At 41.9% G+C, this 18,700-nt stretch overlaps 1 protein-coding gene across 1 annotated transcript in view; it reads right to left on the reverse strand.

The window, feature by feature from the left end:
* The window catches only part of CNGB3 (cyclic nucleotide gated channel subunit beta 3), a 673,231-nt gene that overhangs the window by 222,843 nt on the left and 431,688 nt on the right, over positions 1 to 18,700 (reverse strand). Inside the window, exons 9-10 of the mRNA XM_086918038.1 lie at positions 16,192 to 16,333; positions 12,711 to 12,870 (exon numbers count right to left, since the gene is read on the reverse strand). Of these exons, the coding sequence (XP_086774164.1) occupies positions 12,711 to 12,870; positions 16,192 to 16,333 (302 nt within the window). The remainder of the gene's footprint in view (positions 1 to 12,710; positions 12,871 to 16,191; positions 16,334 to 18,700) is intronic.

Raw genomic sequence — 18,700 nt, forward strand, 5'->3', positions numbered from 1 at the left:
GTTTCAGATGGTTCATTGTTAGCCATCGCAAAGCACTCTTTAGTGTCTTGTTCATTAAGTCAATGTCCTCAAGGGAGGCGATCTTTATGTATAATTGCGTGTCGTCCGCATACATATGATAGGATACCTGAGATTTCTGAAGGATCTCCGTGAGAGGTTCTACATATAAGTTGAATAGATCTGGTGATAGCGTTGAGCCTTGTGGGACCCCGACTGCGTTGGGGCTCGGGGAAGAGATTGCTTGGTTAACCAGGAATCGCTGAGACCTGTTCTGTAGGAAAGAATTGAACCATTTCAGCACGTTTCCAGACAGACCCATCCTGTCATGTAGTCTGGTCATTAGCACTTCGTGCTTTACCGTATCAAATGCTGATGATAGGTCTAGGAGGATCAGTAGGCAAGATTGATTTCGGTCTAGGGCTTGTAGGGCGTCATCGACAATGTGCAGGATCGCAGTTTCAGTACTGTGCCCTGTTCTGAAACCTGATTGGCAATCATCCAGAAGCGAGAATTTAGCGATGTGTTGACTTAGTTGGCCCTGCACGCATTTCTCAATGAGTTTAGCCAGTAGAGGGATGTTGGTCACTGGCCGATAGTTGTTCGGGTCTGTAGCATCAGCTGTCGGTTTTTTGAGGATGGGCATCACCTGCCCTGTTTTTAGACAGTCCGGGAGAGTTCCTTGTGCCAGTGAGGTGTTTATTATCTCGGTCCAGATTGGAACTAGAGTGTGGCTGATTTCTCTTACACACTTTCCTGGTAAAGGGTCTTGAAAGTGGTTATTCGGTTTAAGTTCCGCCAGCGTTCTGGCGATCTTTTCCTGGTCGTATAGATCAAACGTGTCCCATTTTGCCTTATTTTTAGTTTGGAGCCTCTCTGGGGAGATATTGGTCTCGTTACTAGGTGGAGGCAATGTCTTAAGGTTAGTTGCTGCAATTGTGAGATCATCTTCAAGCAATTTAGATTTTTCCGTTTAAAAGTGATGTTCCTGTAGCAATAGGGGCTTGTAAATATACCCCTAAGTGAGGACCACTCCTGCCACAAGGCAAGAAGTTCCAACAAAAATCGGGCCACCAGATGTGCCCCCGCTACTTCTTCCTCCTATTGCAAGTGCCCACCTAGAGGATCAGTACCTGAGGGAGAGATCACTCCCATAGAAATCGTGGGGCATATTTACAAGCCCCTATCGCCACAATCACTTTTGTTAACCTTTTGATGGCATATCACCATTTTTCATACTTACAAAGCTACGCCACCTTGTAAATATGCCCCTTCTCTGCCGCAAAGGGGTGTGCAATGGGTGTTACTGTGGACGTTGCACCAGATGTATAAGGTCGAGGCCAGGTCAAAAATGAATGCTAGGGAATACCTGGTCTTAGACTGATGATACAAGGAGAGATTATTCATTTCTCTTCGCTTTTTGCAGCACACAAAGAAAGAGCAAATCACCATTATTGATTGTTTATGTGCAGGAAGGTGCCCGCTCCTGGCCATAAACAACCACCCTAGTGGTGTCATGCTTCATCATCGGGTCACCCTGACTCCTAAAGGTCGGGTGGGCTCAACTATAGTGTTGGGAGCTCTTAGAGCCCACCCCGACTTTTCGGAGTCGGGGTGACCCGATGATGAAGCATGACACCACTAGGATGTGTGAGGGTAATTAAAACAAACAAGTGTTGCTCCCCCACATTCATGGTTGAGTTAGGTACTACCTTTCACTAGAGAGGCCCCCTTACTCTTACCCCCCTTTTTTCACACCCCTCCATCTTCCCCCGAATCTTTTAGTGCTTCTCACGTTAAGTGAGCTAGCCAACACCACTGACCATAAGTTGGTCAATTGGGGTACTTTTTTGTGACAGTTCTACTATCCAGGGTGGACGTACTCCCTTGAGGTACGGGAGACTTCCCATTACTTTGTTGTGTTAGTAAATTAAACATCTCATGTAAAGATAATTATCAAAAGGCAATGACAAGTATTAGCAAAATGCCAGTCTCAAATTTAATTTGGTCCATAACATCTTGTACCTTCACCAGTTTCTGTTAGTATCAGTACTGGACATAGTCTTGGTTACATTGCAGAATAAAATGAATGGCTTCATAAGGGAAAAATAGAAGGCAAACCTAGTTCAAAAGGTATAAATTAGCTATATATTGCGGGCATTGCTGTGTGTTCCAAATCTCAAGAGACATATGTGGATGGAATCTGACTAGAACAAAATGGAACAGTGTTGATCAGTGTCACGTTCTTGGATGATAGTGGTTTTTGACCCATGCATATATGTAAAGACCCAGTCCTATATTGACCACTGGGAAGTTACATGGTTATGTTAAACTTCTTCCTCTTGACTTTTACCCCCATATGGGAGAACATAGACTTTTGTCCAGAAATAGAAAGTCTAACATTTTGGGATTCGACAGATGGCAGAGATGCATGGAACTTAGATGATTCTATTATGCATAAGGAGCCTTAGTCTTTGACAGCAGTAGATGGTTTCCAGGTTAATAGGACAGGGAAGTTTCAGAGATTTGCATGTGGTGCAAAAGCTAAGCACTATCAAGATAGCTGGAATCAGGAGCCTCATTGTAGAAGAAACCATCCTGGATAGAGGAAGTAGGTCGGACTTCCTGGAAATTAACTTTCAATCCATACAAAGTACTAACTTCCATGTTCCTTTGACTACTAGGTACTAAAAACACGCAAGCATTTACCACCAGGTAGTAGCAGGGGCTAAGCTATATCCGACAAACCCAAATACACCTGATCTAAAATCACTGCTTTTTACCACTTAGCCTTTGATTACATTTTCGACGCTTACACAGCCACCAGAACATCTCACGCATGTCCTTCCTTGGCTCAACTCATGGCTACAGGACATTTATTCTCCCCGTACCTCCTAATACGTAACAACCCTATCCTGCCATTATCATATGAGCATTATCCTATGAGCCAAATGCCATTTAACAATTATCTACAATGGGCATTAGAACACTTGCAGAATTATTCCAGAATGGCTAATTTATGAAAAGTGTTGCATTGTTGCGGTAAAACAGTGATGAAGCACTTTTCAGTGCGCCTTCCTTGCAACACCATGGATGCGCCATATTTACTGTACGGTGCTCCATTTTGCAAGGAATGACAGATACCGCAGGAATCCTGCCGTATCTGTCAGGGCAAAAATGGCTCATTGCTTGAGTGTGTCTGGAAACAAACGCAACTCCAGCAATGTGTCATTTTACATAGGGCAAGACTCAAGTGAAAAGGCCTGCGTCACCCCTTACGACTGCTTCAAGCTGGTGTAAGGATTTGATGCAGTGAAGCCGTAGAAGTGTTGCATTGAAACTCATAGATTTCACTGCAATCTTTCTACGAGCCTTTTCTGCGCCGTAACTCCCACCCTGCATACATTATACCGGTCGCTGATATAATGTAGTGGTGGGTTTTACAAAGGGACCCATTTGTGAATATGGCACAGTGTGGCACATTTTTTATGCCACCGCAGCATCTCAAAAAGTGACGGAACAGCGGTGTAAGGGCCTCATAAATAAGGCCCTTAATCTAGCGTAACAACAACATGGATACCTATGCCTCTATGCTCTCTTGAACACCATGACCTACATACATCTGGCTTCCACTTGGCACATATCTTCTCTCTCTTTAGACAGCCCAACTTCATCTCATATGAATTAAATTATGTTCAACAATCTATGTACAATTTGAGATAAAGAGAGGTGACAGAGTCTACTTCCTCCTGTTCAAAGAGGTACCCAGACTAGTTGGCAAATGGTGCATCAAAGGCACATACCAGAAGAATAAAAGCCTTGGTTTTAATCTGCAGGAGGAACAAGGACAACTTACCCCAATCTAACTGGCACCAGTCTGAGATCAGCTACCTGTTACAGGTATATGTAGCCTCCCAGTTTTGGGTCAACATTCAATTAATTAAAAACATCTATAGTTAATTTCAGCCCAGTTTGTTAAATGCATTTTCCATGACCAGGGAGGCAACCAATGACAGTGGGTCATCAGTTAGCAGTTCCTTATCCCTTAGCTTGAGGAGAGGATGTGTTTTTACCTGGGATAACACCTTCTGGTCAGGATGGCCTAGAGGCATCACAACAGTCAATAATATAAACCACATCAGCTTTCTGAGAACACAGTGGTTTGAGGAACTGTTAAGTGGATCCATACTTATTAGGCTAAGGGACCACTACCTCTATTGCTCCCATCATGAATGGTGGAAGCCTCTGTTCCTTGCAGGCATACTCAGTTAACTGTAGAACCCTAGACAAGCATCACTAAACTCCACCTGGATCTTCCCTCAACCCAGCAACTCGATGGAGGCTTTGATCAACCATGCCTTCATTAATGTAACAAGCAGTTACCTTTGAGGCCAGAATTTGGTGCAATCACCTTGCCCTGGTGTAGATGTGGGGTATGAGTATTTGTCAGAGCAAAGTAATTGTAAAACACCCCTTTAACATTATCCTGTGAGCAAACTAGGAACCGTCATCAGCCATCAATATCATGAACTCACTCCTGGCAGCCTCACTGTGTAACAACCAAGAAAGGATTTCCCACACTTCTTTATTTTGCAAGCATTGTCTAGCAGCACACCAGCACTGCAGGTGCTCTGTATAACAGTATGCTTGGTTGTCTGCCAGGAGCTATGCATCAAGAGCATGGTCTGAGGCGCACCTGAAATTGCATCTTTAATACAGTCAGTTCTGTGAGTAGTATGCTGTGGGCACCAGAGACCCACCTTCAACGTGTTCCATGCGCCACCGCCTAAACGCTATCAATTCAATTCCGCTGTGTCCAAGGAGCCAGTATTCACACAAAGTCTTTGATCTCTGTTTCCTTACTGGCTGCATCTTACAACACAGTTCTCTTGATGTGCCACGTCAGGATACAAGTGAAAGACCAACCCCCACTAACTTAATTAGCAGTGAGCTGTGGTCCGACACAGTTTTGCTCACTTTTGTTGTTTTTCTAAAACCCAGAGAATCTACCACCGTTTGCTAAATCCATGGTAAAAAGAGCCTACTGGTCTTTTATGAACAATAGGTGTGCTCATGAAAGCAGAATTGGTACCCTAACTCAAGATTTCTTATCCTTTAAAGATGAACCCTGTTTTGAATCGTTTTTGGACGAAATTGAGCCCCCTGTTGCTAAGACTCTCTACCTGAAATTCAGGTATGGGAATCTTATGTTGAACTCTAACATAGAACGTTGGTCAAAGAAAAAAACGGAACGTCTGAATAGTATAAGTGGGAGATGCCCTATGTGCTCAGCTTTGTGTACAGAGAACGAGGTCCACATGTTGTTTGTATGTAAAGCGTATTTGAAAGTTCGGGAAAGATGGCTTAAACCCATGTGTGCACTCCTAGGGACTAGATCTTGTCTAACAGCATATAGGATTTTAAAAACTAATACTGCCCAGTTTATTGTATTCAGTATCAGTAGGTTCCTTTATTCAGTGCATATTGTTCGAAGAAAAATGGGTCAGATGCTTTAAGTAGGACTTTTTTATAAATTTACCACTAGTGCTAAATGAATGATGTTTTTAAGTGACTTGTGTAAATTAATTCTGCCTTTCATTTTGTATTTGTTGTTTTAAATGAACGGATGTATGTATATTGACATGATCTTTTGTTTTATGTATGTATATATGTGTGTCTTTTATGGCCAATTGGCCGTAATAAAAGAAATAAATAAAAATAAATAAAAATAAAACAAACATATGTATTACATAACAAAGGGACCCCTATCAATAGAACCTGGGGTTTCAGATAATGTTTGTGAAAAACAATGGTTCATACAAGGCCAACTAGTCCAGGTAAAGATAAATATTTTAAATCTTTTCAAAGAGGGGTCATTTTTTAATCATTCAGTACTTCTTTGACACAAGTTAGTTTTGAAGAAACTATCTATAGGATGGGACACAGGTGAACATTGAAAAGCAGTTCATTTATTAAAAATATTCACTATATAATTACATGCAGATTGTAGATCCTGTGCTCACAGCTGAGTGAAAAAAAATGTGATGCGGTGAGAGAAGAAAAATTGTAAAAACATACATAGCATTGACAACAAAAACAAAAACTTCTTTTAAATTAAGTTCAAAAATTTTAAGGAGTTTTGTTGTAGAAGGGTCGACGGCATTTCGATCTCAACAGTTTGAGATCTTCATCAGGACAGAATTGTGAACCTAGTGTATCTACAGGGTAAAAAACATGTTTCAAATTCGTGAAAAGGTCCCAACATATTATCAGTAATTAGTGTTAACATTTGGGTAAGATATATAGGAAAATCAGCTATACAAGATGCTTATGACAGATAATACAGAGAGAGAATTCTTCGAATTATAGATGAAACAATCCCCAGAGGATGTACAAGAAAAGGAGGGCCTCAAAACCAGTTTGCCATGTATGAACTATTGTTTTTGGAGAGTTTTTGGGATAAGTGCTGCAGAAAATGAAATGAAGTTCCCATTGTGCTAGTCAGTTCCAAAAGACCAGTGTGGCTGTTTATTACAAATCGGGATCAAAGGATGGTAAGATTGCTCAAGTGCTGATACTACAACACAGTTGAAGTCACATCCCCACAGTTCAAGTGAGCACACACTACCCCCTGTGTCTGCCAATCTCTTGATGCAGGAATTCTACATGCAACACATTAAGGGTATATATGCTGACAATGTGCAGGGTTTCACCCTGTAGTGGACACCTCAGTCGTGAATTACCTCCTCCCCACCTGCACAGATGTGTTCTTAATTGAAACTTTGTTCAAATCCAAAATATAATTCCCTGGCAAAGGAGGAATACTAGTTATAAAGCAATTGGTTAGCCCATCTTCTTTGAAGACTTTCCCAATCAACCCTGAATAAGTTAGGTTCATGTAGCAAATGAAAATAGCTGCAGTTTAGTATGCAAAAAACATATGGCTTTTCATCAGCCATACCACCCCCTGACATTCTGTGTAAAAAAAGAAATTTGTAATAAGGCTTCAATACATTTTGTGTTGTCACATGTGAGTAGGCTACACCCGACATCTCCCTTGTCTGAATCTAATAAGCTACAGGCCTGCAACCCATCACACAGTGATGAATAAGAATACTGGACAGGCAGATAATTGTCTCCCAAGGTTGGGTACGAAAGAGGATGTTAGGGTGCATCATGGACTGGGTTCCCCACCATGCAAGTGAGAATAAGAAAGCATAAATGTGGTCAGTTAGGAATCTTGAGAACCAGTGTACTGATGGGTTAATGACACAAGAGGGGCAGTACAAACCTGAACAAAGCTCCCTAGAATGCACGCCAAGGGCTAATATTCCACTCTTTCACTAAATACTAACAGTTAACTAAGCACACCCCATTTTTACACAGTCCAACCAAGTCCAAATGTGGAAGTGGCAGCTTACTCACAAGAGCTGTACAAAAGATCACAACTAAAGAAAAAGTTACAACGTGAAAAAGAAATGGAGTGTTAAATTGTAAGGTGTCACATTCCTCCCCCTGACTGGGTTGCTTCAAATATGTGTCAATTCCTGACTTACTCAAATGTGAAGTAATACTGAATCCATCAATTCAGGGGCTGGACGTGGTCACAGCTTCCCACACCTCTCATCCCCAGCACCAGTCCCAGCTCCCTCTCATTATGGAAAAACATGTTTAGCCATGGGGGTGACTGACAGTCTGAGCACATCTGCACCTGAGCATTAATAAACTGTCCGATGTGAAGAGGCCAAATCACTTTTGAAAATAGGGGCATCAGAACGACACATTGTGTGAATCCTGGCAACCACCTGATCTCTTTTTTTAGTCTGTTGCTTGGTCGGCCATTAATCATTAATGTATCTCACTCTGCCTTCCATGAGAGCTGTGAGTAAGTACTTCACTTAGCATTAGTTGAAACACATCACTCAACCCAGTCCCTGACCACTCCTGAGTCCAGGAAGAAGACTGCCCTGCAATTTGCTATCACCTTGTCCTTGGCTATGAGATGATGGAGAAGTGTGTCTCAATGGTTAGAGCTGCAGACCCTGATGCAGAAGTCTGGCCTGGGACCAGGGTTCAATTCCCGCCTCGGCGGGTCTTGGGCTCAATTTCCTCGGACCTGATCATTCTCGCCTCAGTGCCTATTCTAATCATGAGTCCCACTCTGCAACTCTTGCCAATGGCTTGCTTAATCTCCACAACGGCCCCCAACAACGCTAGGATGCCTGGCTTCACCTTGGGGGTGCCCAGGAGTGGGCACTTCACAGGGAAAGGCCAGAAAGGGTTCCTAAGTGGTATTCGTACAAGCGCCGAGAGGCCTCCGGGTAGTCGTGCGTCCTCTACATTTTCATTTACATGATACACAACAGAAGAACTCTCTATGCTGAACAGAGGATTATCGGCAAGAAGGATTGCATGGTGCTACACGACTGTCAAAATAATCGCTTACACTGGTGATTCTCTTGAATACCTCGAGTCAAAATTACTTAAGTTCAATAGCGACCTTGCTAGGAAATCGCAATACGTTGAACTTCTTGTTTACATTTGGAACCTTTGAAACGTTACTCGGATAAGTCGGTAAAATTCATCTTTGGCACCAGAAAAGTATGCTCACTGTACATTTGCATAAGGATATTGGCTTGCTCTTTTTTCAAGGAGTCATCCATTAGAAATTAATTCTGTTTTTGCACTTTCTTAGCTTTCACAAGGAGTCATCCCTCAGGATTACAAACTCTGTTTTGCAATTTGTTTATTTCCTCAAGGAGTCAGCCATTACGACAGATAACTCATTGTTTGTACAAGAGAAGTGAGTGGAAACCCGTTCATAAATACTTGTCATTGTTTGAAAAATAAGTATGGTGTTAAAATATCAATTAGAGCAAGTTTGTGATTGCTGGACATTTACAGTTATCAACCTGTTAAATTGAAAGTTATATAAGCCACGGAAGGTTATCATCTAATATTTTTGGAGAAATGTTGAGTTTCATTCCATAATAGAGAGTTGGAAATACAGAGAGTGTCACCTTTTATCTATACTACTATTATAAAGGAAGAACTTTGAACCTTTGAGGCGGGTAAACTCGGGAACCACAGCACCAATCCACACACCCGATACATTGTTGTAATCATCAGGGTGTGCAGATGGACATAGACTATATAAACGTAATAAATATACGTTATTTAAAAAATGTACCTAAAAAAAAGTAGTCCCTTGGAAGAAGCGCCGGCCACGATGTGCGTGCTGTGCGTGAGGAGCGCGGGGAGGAGCGGCGTCCAGGAGCGCGAGGAGGACCGGCGGGCATGGCGCGAGGAGGAGCGGTGAGGAGCGGCGGACAGGTGGTGAGGAGCGGCAGACAGGCGGTGAGGAGCAGCGGACAGGCGGGGAGGAGCGGTGAGCGGCGGATGAGGTAGGTTATTTATGTTTTTATTTACTAGCAGCCCGTCCCGACCTTGTCCGGGAGCAATCAGGCTTCCCCGACCCCGGCCTGCCCTGACATTGTCCAGCATTTTGGGCCCCCGCCCGCCCCGTCCCCCGCCTGACCCGACATTGTCACCCGGAGCCTTAAAAAGGCGACATATGATAGTCACAGCAGTGCACTATAATGTAAAACCGTCTCACTGTATTGCAGCTATAACTCCAGCCTTCGCCTGGAAATTACCATTTCCATGTGTTTAGAGTGGGGATAAACCGAACCAGATTTCCTAGTTTTCCTTCGGGCTGCTTGCTTTCCCCGTCCCCGCCCGCCCTGTCCCCCGCCTGCCCCGACCCCCGCCTGCACCGACATTGTCCCCCAGAGCCTTAAAAAGGTGACATATGATAGTCAGAGCAGTGCGCTTCGGGCTGTTTGCTTTCCCCATCCACATGAAAAGTACCACGAAAAGAAGGCACATTTAAACACGGCTCCGAGGTTGACGGATCACTTTCACCTGTGGGGTCTCTTTGACCGGGGTTTACCCTTGACGGAGCTCGGCGTGCCAAGATTCCAGCATGGTAACATAATGCCCGCGTGTCAACCTAAACCCTTAAAGCTGAAACGGTGAAACGCTGGCACTCTGCAGTTCAACTTCCTGAGCTGTGTTTGAGGTAAAACTAATGAGCGTGATCGTGGTTGTTTGGAGCCTTACATCACCCCGTCCCCCCGCGTGCCCCGACCCCCGCTGCCTTACCTCAGCCGCCGCTCCTCAGCCCACCGCTCGTCACCGCTCCTCCCCCGTACCATGTCCGCCGCTCCTGGACGCCGCTCCTCCCTGTGCTACTAACGTCAGCATGCAGGTCGCGGCCGGCGATACTTCGAGGGGACTACTTTTTTTATAATGTAAATTTTTTAAATATAACGTATTTTTTTACTTTATATAGCCTATGTCCATCTCCACACCCTGAGGTTTCCAACGATGTATCGGGTTGTGGATTGGCGCTGTGGTTCCCGAGTTTACCCGCCTCAAAGCCTCAAAGTTCTTCCTTTATAATAGTAGTATAGATTTAGGAGCGGTGAGCGGCGGAAAAATGAAGCAAAAATGAAAATCGTGAGCAAGAGGAAGCAAACGGAGCATTACAAAAGAGAGCCAAACGGTGCATTACAGGAGGAAAAAATTACGTGTGCAGGTTACAAAAGCGTACATCGTGAGCAAGAGGAAGCAAACGGAGCATTACAAAAGTAAGCCAAACGGTGCATTACAGGAGGAAAAAGTTACGTGTGCAGGTTACAAAAGCGTAGAAAGTAAACATAGAGGTATAGGAGGAAAATGTGACGTGTGCAGGTAGCAAGAGGAAGGAAACGGAGCATTAAAAAAGTGATCCAAACGGTGCATTACAGGAGGAAAAACGTACGTGTGCAGGTTACAAAAGCATACAAAGTAAACATAGAGATATAATACTGCAATATATGGAGGAAGGCTCCAGGGGACCCACGGACAACGCCGGGGCGGGCGGGGTCCCTGAAGCCTAGTTGCTCCCGGACAACGTCGGGACGGGCTGCTAGTATTATAAATTAGAAGTTAGCCTATATCAGATGCTTCTCTTATCTGTAGATAGCAATGCTCCTGCAATGCAGACCAAGCCCAGCTGCGAGACCATTCAGTGTTACAGTATCCAGGGTCTATCTCTTGTGCCAGCCATTCCCCTTTCTCCAAGCGTATTTCCATCCTACATATTGTTGCTAGTTTGGTGTGAGTTTGGAGAGGTGCAGAAGCTCTCATCACTCCCGTTGGATCTGGATTTCCAAGTTAGTCCATCTTGGCAAAATCAAATCACCACTTACTAATTTGAACCTGCTTCCTCTCCAATATGAACTGGAGAGCCATAATGTGAGGCCAGGACCAAAAAAAGGGATGTTTTACTTCATGGAAAAATATTGCCAATGTCTCTTATTACCGTTGTTGTTGTTCAAAGATTGGCCAAAGTATCAGATATTTCAGTAATGTAGTGTTGATATAAATCTTGGTGTCTACTGCCTATTAAGGTACTGTTATCTTGATTCACAGTAAATTGTGGAGAATTGCATTTCAATTAATTTAAAGCCTGACAGAGTAAGGACCATCAGAGGTTAGGTCATTTGTCCACCTACCCTATTTAGAGTAGGCAAAAAAATAGCCAGTTTGTACTTTCACACATTGCCGTCCAAATCGTAGTGTCAAGTTAAAGTAAAAGGATTTTAGTTATTCTCCTGGCAAGGGGGTAATTGCATTTTTTATTTTATCCTGGCTTGGGATTTTGTTTTTGAATATAAAAAATGTTTTTTGAAAGTGGGCTGTATGGCACCATCTTATTAATGGAGTCACATGACACACTTTCAATGCATTGACTGGAACTGCCGCGATGGCGTTTCCAGCCATTAATAAGTGATGTCCGCTTGGGTGGTGGATAGCTCTAGATACGGAGTACTGTTTCTGCGAACTTTAGATCAGCTCCCTAAATCTGTGCTATTCTCAAAGGAACAAAGCCTGTCCTCTACCAAGTTCTGGCAGTCTCTATCTTTCCGATAAGTATAACAGTGGTTTAAGCATGAACTTGTAGAATTTTGTCAGGATTGAAATAGGTAGTGGAAGTCACAGAAAATGTAACAGTTCAGTAAACTTGCAAAGCAACAAACTAGAGACCCACACAATAACAGTCACATTGGTTTAAACAAATTCTTAAAAATCTAATTATAAGGTTTAGAAAGGTGTTCCTAACTGTTGTAACTTTTAAATATCTTAAGTATAATTATTACAAAGTAAAAAACACATAGGATACATTTATAAAAAAAAAAAACAGCAGTGTTTCACACTCCTACATAACTTTTATAACCATTAAATGGCATGATCGAAAATCCAGGTAGCTTGAACAATATATTTCGTCTTTTCTAAATCAAGGGGGCAAACACTGTTTGATGCTGATTACAGCACTTATGTTGAGATATAAAGTCATCTTCTACCAGAAGAAAAAGGCATGAGGGAAAAATAATAGGTCAGTATGTTGGGCGTGTTCAGTAAAAATATCACATCCATCGGCATTTAGCAAGCAAGATAACTACTTCGTCCCATTACAGTTTACTCCTAATCAAAGAGCAGAACACCAAAATGTATAGACTTATGCAATTTATGCACGTTGTAAATACACCTTAATTTAATGTCAAGTTATACAGATGTTAACCTTTTTGGTTCTCTAGTGGCATTTGGACAAGCTCAGCATTGATTTCAAATGTATGTTTGTACATGTTAGACATATATTTGCCTACCTAACATCCCTTGAGATTCCCATGTGAATTCATACCAAGAGCGAATTCGGTTCTGAACGACTTTAGGGATCTTGTATGTATTCATGTAGCCAACAGTGTCATCCAAACAGGCACGGTAGTAGTTCTGCCCAGCTGTTGCTGCTCCAATAACATCTCGCATCTACAAATATAAAACCTAAGTAAGTGTGTTAACTAACAATAATAAATACGCAGTCAGTTAAGGCAATTTTCTTTACAATTACCCTTATGCTTCTCCTCTTCTAGGGCCTGATTCTTAAACCTCTTTTTCAGGTCTGGAAAAGAAGCATCATAGGCACATGCAAATTCACAGAGCGCTAGATATTACGGACCAAATAGCGACATTTTGCAATTCACTCTTTGGCAATTGCAAACACCAATGTACAAATTTGTCTTTGACACATTTATCAATTCCCAGTGGGTTGCAAATAAACCTACCTCATGAATATTAATGAGGTAGTTTGCGGTTTGTGACCCATTGGAAATTGCTAAAATCACAAGCATGGTGGCCTGCTGGGGTCAGCAGACCACCATGTTTGTGATTGCTTTTAAATAAAGCAAGCTTTTTTTTTAATGCAGCCCATTTTCCTTAAACTGGATGTGTTCAAAATAAAAAATGAAAAGTTTTCTTTTCATCTTTTAAAAGTAGGCATGGGCCCATGGGACTACTGCCTGAGATCACTGCTTCCTCCTCCTCTAACAAACATTCACATTGGGGAAGGGGTTCTTGGGGAACCTCGTCCCATTTGCAAATGGGTTGCTACCTCCTTGAATTAGGTGGTAAATTGGAATGTTTTGCATTTCGGTCACAAAACATTCACACATGCAACTGCGATTTGATATTGGGAAGGGATGCCCTGAATATGCCCAGTCCTGATACTGATTCGCAAACCCAATTTGCGATTCAGTAATAGGTTAACGAACAGCAAATAGGGCTTTGTACATGTGAAAAAGCCTTTTTGCAATTACTAATTGGTCGATTAAGTGAATCAGCCTGTATGCGACCACAAAAGGCCTTTGTTCATGGGGCCCTTTAATAAGGTTAAGGGCTACACGTACAAAGATAATCGTTTGCGATTACCAAATAGTTACGTTTTGCAATTCACTATTTGGTAATCGCCAACACCAATGTACAAATGTGTCTTTAACCCATTTTGCGATTCCTAATGGGTTGCAAATAGACCTACCTCATGAATATTAATGAAGTAGGACACAGTTTGTGACCCATTGGGAATTGCTGAAATTACAGGGATGGTGGCCTGCTGGGATCAGTAGACCACAGTGTCTGTGATTGCTTTTAAATAAAGCAATCTTTTTTTTTTAAATGCAGCCCGTTTTCCTTAAAGAAACATGGGATGCATTTACAAACAAAAAATGCTAAGCTTTATTTTCATTTTTTCACGGCAGGCAGGGGTCCGTGGGACCACTGCCTGCTCTTAAAAATGTTTCTCCTAACATTCACAAATGTGAATGGGTCCCTTGGGGACCCCTTACCATTTGTGAAAAGTTATGTAGTAAAATGCAATTTTTTTTGTCCGCATTTGGTCGCAAATCATTCACACATACCACTTTGATTTGGTATTAGAAAGGGACGCCCTACACAAGCCCCTTCCTGTAGTGTCGTGAGACTATGTGTGCTAGGACCCTTGTGGTTCTGGACAGACTCACTAGAAGAAGTACGTAACTAGATGGGAGATGTTAAGTTGTGGTTATTAACGGTTATGACGTAGTCAGAGATACAAAAGGGGGTGGTGATGGACGGAGCATCTGAATCAATTAAACACTCACACCCAGTCAAAAGATCTGGGTTTAATCCATCACAGTTCTTTAGCCCACTCTGCCACCCCAGTTCAGATATGGCTATATGCAAATCAGTCTGACCCTGTGCTTCATGGGAACAGTCCAGCCCGAACTGCCAAGCCATGTCTTCCCTGGACTGGAAAGAAGCTTCCGAGGACCGGTTTCTGGCATTCCAGCTGTCTTCAGCCCGGCTTGCTTGAATCCAGTGGCAAAGTGAGCAAGGGACTGGGGTGAATGTATGACATTGTTCTGCATTCTGTCCATCAACTGTTGTTTTTGCATTTGTCACCCCGAGAGGGATGGGTATGCTCAGACGTGAGTCCCATGCTCTCCACACCACTGGAGTCAAGCTATCCTGGCTGAAGACGGCTGATAGCCAGAAACCAATCCTAGGATGTTTGATTCCGGGCCAGTAAAGACATGGCTTGGCAGTTCGGGCTGGACTGTTCCCATGAGGCACAGGGTCAAGGCTGATTTGCATATGGCCATGTCTGAACTGGGGTGGTGTGGAGTGCAAAAGAATTATGGATTTAGGCCCAGATCTCTGTACTGGGGTGAATGCATGACATTGTTCTGCATTCTGTCCATCAACTGTTGTTTTTGCATTTGTCAGAGAACAGAACATGACTGTATGCTGAGGAATAAAGACATACAATCCAGAGCTCCAAGTGTGGCACATTCATTTGCATGCTCCTGGGCTGGGGAGGATGCTACACTTCCTAATACTGACTCACAAACCCAATTTTTGATTTGGTAAAAAATGACCAAATTGCAAATAGGGCTTTGTACATTTGAAGAAATCTTTTTGTGTTCCCTAACAGGACAATTCCGCAAATCAGCAAGTTTACGACCACAAAAAGCCTATGCACACGTGGCTCAAAAAGCATGGATGTTTTACCTATGCTTAGAAAATATTTGATGAATTTTATAGTGCACTGATTGAATCACTGCAAGTGTGTGGCCCACAAGTTATATCTGCTGAGGTTAAAAGGTTGATGATGAGACATGTTAAAGTGGAAAAGTTGCTACAGTGTGGAACAAGACAAGATCTAATGCCAGAGTGCTTTCAACCACGTTATGTAGCATTTACTCAAAATTACTGCCCCGTTGTTGTAATTTCCCTTATCTGTCAAAAGTTAGAGGACTATATTACTGTATTATTAATGGTAAGATTACCACCCATGGTAATGTAAAATTACTGCCAAGTGGTAAATGCAACCCTTTACAAAAGTAGAAAACAGCCTCCAGCAGTAAATTCCACTCAGCTGAAGTTCAATTGTTGCTGTTGGAGATTGCATTATTGTCACCATCTCATTATAGAAAAAATGCTGTCCAACTATAATGGAATTTACTAACCAAGGTTAGAACAAATACTAATATATTTCCTGGGATTCTAGGATACTTAAACTTATAGCAAGGTAATGTTAAAAGATCCTACAAAACGACGTATCTAGGACTGTTGCAACCTCTTCTGTGTTGATGGTGTTGCCTCTCCACTAGACCATCTAAGCCATTACTGTGGCTTCTACTAGAGAAAGGAATACAACCAAACAGGGGATTTATTTAAAGAGAACAATAACTGGTACAAAATTAAAACATAATGAAAAATGTAACGAATGCAAAATAAATATGGCTATTCATTAATCATTAGTTCTCTATTTACCTGACCGATTAAGCTGGAGAAGACAAAGACACCCAAGAAATAATTCAAAAGCTGAAAGAATATCTCAAACAAAGTTACTGGTTCTGCAAGGCCGCCAATGGTGATTAACGTTCTCACAGCAAAGTAGTAACATCTGAGATACCTGTAGACAAGGAAGATCAGTTTATAATGAGTATCCCCACATACACCATCACAAGAGTTCTAATGAACACAATAAAATTGATGAGAAGATGTGTGCATAAATCAATGACCCAATAAAACAATGACACCAAGTAAGTAAAAAGCTAAAGCAAGTACTATCATGCGTGGAGTAAAATTACATCACCTACAGAAAGTACAGTAGATATAATTCTAATCAGTCTTCCTGTTCATCCTGTTAGCACGCAACGAATGATCCACCGTTTGTGGCTGATGTAAATAACCTGGAAATAGCCTTGTTTTTTTTTCTAACAGCCCTTCCTGAATTACTTTTATTGAGTGAGGAGTGTAAGGCAGGGTCACAGTCGGACCCTATGGTACACATTTATGAAAACATCATGCAATGCAATACAGCAAGACAACTTGCTGTGCTGCATGACTGGGAGAGAGCAGGAATGTGCCATATCTAATAAGATATGATGCATTTCCCTCTTTTCCTGCACTGACGCACTGAGAGCTGCCTAACACCAGTGCAGGCACTCATGCACCATTGTGCGCCGGTGCATATGAGGAAGGCAGAATTGTTTTGTGGTGGGAGGGACACCTTCATGCACAAAAACAATCTTCAGGGGCCTTTTTCCTCTTTCTGCTGCACGCGTAGAAAGAGAAAATAATGAAGAGAAATGAACATATTTCTCCTTGTTGCGCCTCTCCTGGGAAGGGCTGCCAAAATCCATGTGTGGATGCTTGGGAACTCCCACATTCCACCCATAGAATTCCTTCCCAACGCAGAGTAAGGCAAGGCAGCAGCTTGTGTTAACTTGCATTATTTTAGACTTACTAAGCCACACAGAGCCAATCAAGATGGCTTTGCTTGATTTAGTAAATCTGATTTCAAATAATTCTGACTTATATTTCCTTGCGTCACCTTGCATGATTCAAGGGCAACACAAGCCCATATTAAATCTGAGCCTTAGTGTCTAAGTATCAACTGGGTTAGCACCAAAAGGCAATCTACATAGTGATGTGTGTTATGTAAGTGGCCATCCGCACTAGAATGGAGATCTCCAGTAATATAGTGCTTGGTGCGGCTAAACTAAGTTTTTTTTAAGTCCGAACAATAACATAAAAAGTAAATAAATTAGCTGCTGAGTGTATTTGACTGTCTGATACAGTTCTCATAAACCTGCCAGTGATATGCTTGCAAGTACATTGCCACCATTCTAGCTGTGACACCACCAATGCTGATGTGAATGGACAAATTTGACATACAGTTTTCTCTACATAATACCGAAACCTTTCACAAAGGAAACTTTATGTAAATTCCATCAATTATTGTCGAATTTGTATACTCTATAAAAGGCATCTCTTTAACTTCCTAAAGGGAACCATAGGAGGGCAGCCATGTGCTCCAAACACATTCTGTCCTGGACTTACCTCGAAACCTGTCTTTTTGGGTTTAATAGTTAGTTCACTGTTAGCTCCCTACATTAAATGAGTTAATTGTAGTTAGTTAGATAACATTCGAAGCTGACATATTCATTGAGGAAGCAATGCTTGTTTAATTTTTTAGGAAAAAGTGCCATACGTACGAATCACTGGTTGCAAAATTCTGGTCACAATTTGCAACCAGTATTTTTGTTACCAGAGTGGCAATATGCAAACTGACCTATGTAGTAATAGGTCGGTTATCAAATTACTGATTTCTAGTGGGTCGCAATTTTCCTTACCTCACCAATATTATGAGTTAGGACACAAATTGTGACCCAAAAAGGATCACAGCCATCACAAGGATGTTGCCATGCTAAGATTAGCAGACCATCCTGCCTGTAATTGCTTTTAAATAAAGCATTGTTTATTTATTTGAGATGCGTTTAAAGAAAAAAAATGAAACATGCATTTTTCCTTGTTTTAGGTACTCTTAAAAAATGTTTTTGTCAACATTCACAAAATGTTTGCAAATGGTTCATCACCTCCTATGAGGAGTTGATAAAAAATTAATGTTTTGCCACCGGAATTCGGTCGTAAAACAGTAATATGGACCAATCCAATTGAATGTTTGCAAGGGACACCCTAAACACACCACTTCAAATAATGAATCAGTATTGGGTCGGAAACCCAAATTGCATTTTGATAACTGTTTACTGAATCGCAATTTGTGGTTTCTACATAAGAAAATGGATTTTTGCGAAAGCAAATGGCCCTATTCTGCAAAAATGATTTGTACATTTGGTCCAAAGTATTTTTGGACAATAGCGCAGTTCCTGGCTGCACACAGAATAAAAGTAACTGTCGTGACAAATGCATTCTTTTGGAGGCATAAAAACATAGCTCATAAATAATGTTAATACTTTGTATCCAACTAATAATT

Source organism: Lissotriton vulgaris, chromosome 4_1 (genome assembly GCF_964263255.1).
Source record: "Lissotriton vulgaris chromosome 4_1, aLisVul1.2, whole genome shotgun sequence".
NCBI classification, from domain to species: Eukaryota; Metazoa; Chordata; class Amphibia; order Caudata; family Salamandridae; genus Lissotriton; species Lissotriton vulgaris.